Here is a 6,496-nt window from a genome sequence, read left to right as displayed (position 1 = left end):
TGCGATGCGAGTTATGTTGGTGAAACTGAGCGCTCCTTGAGAGCCCGGTTTGGTGAACACCGTCGACCTAGCTCTGTGACGTCAGAGGTATCCCAACACATCCATACTGACAATCCTGATCACTCTGTTGATATAGGCAACACAGACATTTTGACGGTGGAACCCCGGTGGTTCGTACGAGGTGTTCAGGAGTCATTTTACATATACCTGAGACACCCCACGCTGAATAAAGACTTTGGGAGATTTGCTCTACCCCCTGTATGGAATAACATCCTTAAGGCAGCAGATGGCGCGCGGGGGCCTTCACAGACCAGCTGACGAGATCCGGCTGTGACGTCACATCAACAACATCTGATGACGTCACATTAAGCCTGACGATGCCTACAGAATGTAGGTGAAAGCTTGCTCTTGTGAGTATCAAAGTTTATCCAGTGTATGAGTGTTAAACTGTTCCTAATCCATGATACACATTTTTTCAGCATATGCCAAGACGAAAATCGTTCTACGAATTTCAACAAGTAATCTTCTTCATTCTTGATGATGGTGTGAGAAAGCACTGACTTCTTTAATTCCTGATCTGACGGGTCTATTGCCATGTTAACGTCATCTGGAAATGCCGGCGAGGAACTCTCGTCCATACACAGGAATTCCGGCCCCGATAACCATCTCGATGAAGGCGTAAGCTGGGACGGCTTCAGACCTCGTGACGCATCATCGGCGGGGTTAGAAACACCTTCGACGAAATGCCACTGGTCAGGGCTCGAATGTTCGCGTATTTTGGAGACTCTGTTAGCTACGTAGACCTGAAAACGCCTGCTCTCATTATGAATGTACTTCAACACTGCAGTGCTGTCAGTCCAGAACCACGATCTTTCAGTAGGGGGATCCAATTCTTTCAGTATCATCTTGTCTAACAGTGTCGCCAGTACTGCGGCCGCTAATTCGAGTCTTGGGATACTCAAGGTCTTGATTGGAGTGACTCTAGACTTCCCTAGAACAAAAGAACAATGAGCATTTCCATTAAAATCGAAGCGAATATAACTCACTGCCCCGTACCCGATCTCTGATGCGTCGGCGAAGTGGTGGAGTCGTGCGGTATACGGGACACAGTCGAGATCTGCTGGTTTAAAACATCTACTTATTGTCAAATCTTCCAACTTCGGCAACTCCTTAAGCCATTCACTCCACAGTCTTTCGCACCAGTAGGGAATAGGATCATCCCAACTCAGTTTGAGTCTACTCAATTCTTGAAGCGCAGATTTCACTGAGAGTGAAACAGGCGCTGTAAATCCGATCGGATCATATAGTGTGCTGATGGCGGATAATATACCGCGTCGAGTACTTGGCTTAGACGTCAAGTCATTTTTTACCCTGAAATGAAATTGGTCAGACTCCATGTCCAATAAAATTCCTAAAGCTCTCTCCATCGGTAACTGTTCGCTGTCGAGGTTCAGGTACTTCACAGTCTTAGCTCTCTCGCTCTCTGGAACTGTATCCAAAACTTCCCTGGAATTGGACGAGAATTGAGTCAGTCTAAAACCACCTCTGGTGAGCATCTGAATTAGTTGACTAACTAGTCGCTTTCCCTCGTCGACGCTGAGAACGGATCTTAAACAATCATCTACGTAGAAATTACGGAGTACAGTATCGGCGACATCTGAGGCGAACAGAGACCTATTGTCGATCGCGGTCTTTCTTAAAGCAAAATTGCTGCATGTGGGTGACGAAGTGGTACCGAAAAGGTGAACACGCATTCGATACTCGGTAGCTGCTTCGTTCAGGTTGCGATCTGTCCACCAAAGAAACCTCAACGCATCACGCATACTAGGAGTTACCCTCACTTGGTGAAACATCCCTTCTACGTCTGCTATGAAAGCAACTCGCTGTTGCCTAAAGCGTATTAAAACACCAATCAAGGAATTTGTCAAGTCCGGGCCCTGGTAAAGTCGGTCATTGAGTGAGACTCTCATGTATTTCGATGAGCAATTGAATACAACCCTTATTTTCTTTTTGGTTGGATGATACACACTATGGTGGGGTAAGTACCATACCATGCCATCTCTGCGGTCTAGATCGTGTTCTGGTACCATCTCACAAAACTGGGCCTTGATCATCTTATCGATGAACCCTGCGTATTCTTCAAATAAGTTTGCCTCGCCTAACGAACGTTTACGAAGGTTCCTCAGTCGATGAATAGCGACGACTTTATTGTTAGGTAAGTTAGGCGGCTGAGTCTTCCAAGGTAAGTCCAACTGAAAATGACTATCACTCGTCAAAACAACCGATGATTCCATTATCTGAAGTGCACGCCTATCTTCCTGCGACATACAAACGTCATCATCATAATTTCTGTCGTTGAATTCTTTGTTGCAATAAGATTCGAATTGTCTGGTCAGAATGTCATCACTTACATCAGTCTTAATAGTAAAAACCTTGTTTTTAGAGTTAAGTCTCCGTCCGTTATCCCCCAGGGGACCATTGATTACCCACCCGAACATTGTCCTTACAGCATAAGGGCCGTCGTCATGGCTACCTATAATCTCTAACGGTTCCTGATGATTATCATTTCCTATAACCAATCCGACGTCAGCGTCAATAAAGGGCAATATCACGTCGCCTTAATATGAATATTTGTCTATGTCACTTTGTCGTGGAATATCGTCTTTTGTCATAGGCAATGAATTTCGTGAAAACACATTAGTCAGTTCATTCGTAAAATTATCCTCAATGTCGGATAACTCCAAATTAGTGACATACGATTGAGTTAAACAGTTATTCTCCGTCAACGTTGTCAGGGATAGATTTTTCCGAGTTAAACTGTCGGGCGAATACCCCAAGTCGATGAGCAATGATTGTTTGCAAAATGTAGAGTTACTACCCGAATCTAACAAAGCATAGGTTAAAATAACGTTATCGTTACCCTTAACTTTAACCGGTACAATTGGTAAACCAATACGACCGATGATAGGCCTACTTTGTTTAATTGAATTGATTTATCGCATTATTTGAGTGAGTGTTACTACCGGTTGCCGCTACGGGTGACGAAGAAACACCAGTAGGGTTGATACAAGTAGGCGCGACAGTGTCATTGTTAATATTGGCGGGAAAATTATATCTATGCAATAGATTGTCATGTTTTCCGTTTCATACACTACACGATACTCTGCTTTTGCATTGTCGAGCTATATGGTTAGGACCGAAACATAAAAGCATAATCGCTTGAGCTTTAGAAACTCAACCCGTTGCCCGTATGAATTATTAACAAATATTGGACAATTCACCAGAGAATGATCATTTATCGAACACAAAGGGCACCCTGGAAGTACCAACGCACCAGTACCCGTATTACCGGCTGAATTATTCGTTGGCGGATTACAAATTCTCGGATTACGGGCTGAGTTGACCCATGCATTACTTGAATTATATCGAGAATTAGTAGCGAAATTTCGGGAAGCGGGAGAAGCCCCTGGGAATCTTGACAACTTATGAGGTGAAGGTTTCTTAACCCCATCAGAAATATTCCCGAAAACAGGATGATTCGCTACTCGAGCCTCCGTTTGTACGAAACTAGAAATATCTTCGATTGATATCTCACGACCCTCAAATGTGGTGATATAATCTGCCTTTGTTCTCCATTTCTTTCGCAGATCAAACGGGAGTGGTTTTCCACTTTACTGATATATCCGATTTCGGTCAATGTATTCTTACAGCTTACGAGCTGAATCGCCAAGTTTTGAAGGGCGTGAGCATCATCCGATTTAACGATCGGCCCGTTTATTATTTTATCCACGAGTAAGGTCGCAATCGCATAACTATTACCGTAGTATTGCTTAATTAATCGCTTAGCTTCTGTGTAACCCTCGTCGGGCTGCTGTACCAAACAGCTACGGACCAGCTCGCGGACGTCACCCTTGGTATACTGCATTAAGTAGTATAAACGATCACTGCTGCTAGTAGTTTTCCTTTCGATAATGCTTTCGAACGATTTCAGAAAAAAACAATATTCAGACGGATCGCCTGAAAAAACAGGTACCTCCTGTTGTGGGAGGCTCATCTTGATTAAATTGTCGATCATCATTTTCATATTTTCGGTTTCGCTTCTTTCGACTTGGTCAATTTCCGATTCCGCTGTAGTAGGAACAGACGGACTTGGACTTGGGCTCGTAGCGCCTAAACCCTTGACTTTGATTAACAAGTCTTTATATTTGCTTTCTTCTGCGTCATAATATATAAACGATTGTTCGATATCATCATCCGAAAGTAAGCGTTCATGAACGGAATCATGGGAATCGGAGAATCTCGAGAAGGCGGCTTTTAATTCTTCTACAACGGGCAAGATTTCTTCAAATTTCCTATTCTCTTTGAGACATTTGCGAAGACGATTACTTATCTTTGTTACATTAGCTTTATATCCGGCTCGAGACTTCTTCATTTGTTCTAAGTCCTCCATTTTCACAAACGATGTTACGACCAGAAAATACGACGACGACTGTATGACTGTATTCTCTCTGTTACAACGATTTATTACCGAAAATACATGTTTCTACAAGAAAGGATTATTACATGATAAGATACTACCAAAATTAATATCAAAAGCATAATACAAATAGTTATACTAACGTGAAAATTTGGAGGAATGTACACACGACGAGCACGCAAAGCGAACTGAACAAAACCCAAAGCTCTCGACAAGCCCAGGAAATCACGTGATTTCCAGTACTAATTCATGGCGGGAGAATTCAAATATTTCAACAGGTTCATACAGTTCGATTTAGAATAGAAAAACAAGTACAGTACAGAATGAGCGTAACACCGGTTATTGCGCAATACTTAGTTAACAGTAAACAATACAATATTAAAACAGATATATACAATTGAGATTACATTTTTTGATATCTAAGACCTTCAGTGTTATAATTTATAATTTTGTCCAGAATTCTTTAATTACTGTATTGTTTCCAATCATTTCTTCAATTTCTGGTAAATATCTGACTACTTCACTAAATGCTAATCCTAATATTTTGAATTTTTCATATTTTATTAATCTACCTACTCTTCTCAGTTTTCTTTCAAAACCGGCACTGATATCTCCACTCATTTTCTTAGTTTTCGATTCTTTGAGTCCCAACAGCAATTTAAGTCGCGTTGATGGTAATTTTGGTAATTGTAGTTCGCGCGGTAATTGTTTATTATGTATTACATCACTCAGAATTTTCACCATTTCTTGATGATAGTCTAAATGTTCTTGTAATTTTTGTGAAGTTTGTTCGTCAATTACGAGAGTTTTATCCTCCATTTCTATTGATTCCTGAGTTTCACTATCTATCGATTCTGGTTCCTCTTCCCATGGTTGACTTGGAATTTCTGGTTGATCTCTGTATTCCATTTTAATCTAAAAGATGTCGTGAAAATGAATTACTGTACTTAAATATGTTTAAAGGTTTCCCTACTTCATAATAACTACAAAAAATGGTACTTACATTTAGATTTAGAACTGTAAACTGTGTTTTGAGAGAGAATATCCAATACGTACTATGTATGTGAAAGTTGATTTCTAAATGCCGACGTGGCGCACGTTCGACAAAACTAATTATTTCTGCATGTTTGCCTGGATTGTAACAGATGTTCCTTTGTGATGTAATTGATTAATTCTTTAGAATTGAAAACAAGATATATTTGGCAACATATGTTTTAGTAGTAAACAAGAGCTATGTATTATATACATACAAAGCTCAAATAGAATTGCCAGCTTTCTAACCACTGATTAAAACCTCAGAATGCGGTTGATTCTGTGAAATACTATTGCATAATTCAACAAATGTCTTTGCTTTATCCAGTTGATCTAAATATAATTTCATATCTAGTTTGTTAGATTTAATTATATTTTCTTTCTTTTCTAAAGGCCTTAAATTTCTCCAGTTCCAGATTAGCTTCTTATCAAAATCATCACTCATGTCAAATTTAGAAATCGGCAACACGTGATCAATATGAAAATAATCTTCATAATTATCTATATTCATTTGACTATCGAATTGAAATATAATCCATGATTTGAGAAATTCATCTGAACAACCCAACAAATTAGATAATGTTTCTGAATGCGTTTCTTTGTTGAATAATTGTGTTAATCTAGATCTTAAGCATTGTTTCAATCTAAAATTAAGATCTGTTTTATATCTTTCTCTCATATATTCTGCCATATAATAATTATAATGTTCTATATTATCTTCTCGATACTGTTTGGTATATAGTTTAGTACAAGTTTTACAGCAATATTGAAAACCATCTTTGCTAATCTTACGCTTACTAAATTCTGTTAAAGCTAATTTATCTAATTCACATTTAGAACACTTCTTGTAGTATATATTTATAACGCCGGTGTTATTTGTAATATTGATAGTTTGTGGTTGTTCTGATTCCATTTATTATACATATTTTTACTAAATTGATTTTAGAAGTTCAATGATTTATATATGTATTATTTCAATCACACTTT

The 6,496-nt window shown here is 39.2% G+C and overlaps 1 protein-coding gene across 1 annotated transcript; it reads right to left on the bottom strand.

Annotated features, from left to right (window-relative positions):
• Positions 1-365: 365 nt before the first annotated feature.
• LOC141898922 (uncharacterized) lies at positions 366-3,925 on the bottom strand. Its single transcript, XM_074785068.1, has 3 exons — positions 3,709-3,925; positions 2,645-2,884; positions 366-2,569 (listed from the first exon to the last, which is right to left on the bottom strand). Exons 1-3 carry the CDS (start codon positions 3,923-3,925, stop codon positions 366-368), a joined length of 2,661 nt encoding a protein of 886 aa, XP_074641169.1.
• Positions 3,926-6,496: the final 2,571 nt, after the last annotated feature.

The sequence above is a fragment of the Tubulanus polymorphus genome, chromosome 2 (assembly GCF_964204645.1).
Source record: "Tubulanus polymorphus chromosome 2, tnTubPoly1.2, whole genome shotgun sequence".
NCBI classification, from domain to species: Eukaryota; Metazoa; Nemertea; class Palaeonemertea; order Tubulaniformes; family Tubulanidae; genus Tubulanus; species Tubulanus polymorphus.
Note: the sequence above shows the minus strand (reverse complement) of the source record. Positions and strands in the feature narration are given on the sequence as shown.

Bases quoted from the DNA above. Each gene is read 5' to 3' on its own strand.
- LOC141898922 (XM_074785068.1), bottom strand. From the start codon at position 3,925: ATGCAGTATACCAAGGGTGACGTCCGCGAGCTGGTCCGTAGCTGTTTG. The intron at 2,885-3,708 runs GTAAGAATACAT...ATGCTTTGTTAG, and splicing joins GGCGATTCAGCTCGTAAGCT to ATTCGGGTAGTAACTCTACA. The intron at 2,570-2,644 runs GTGACATAGACA...GATTGGTTATAG, and splicing joins AGACGATATTCCACGACAAA to GAAATGATAATCATCAGGAA.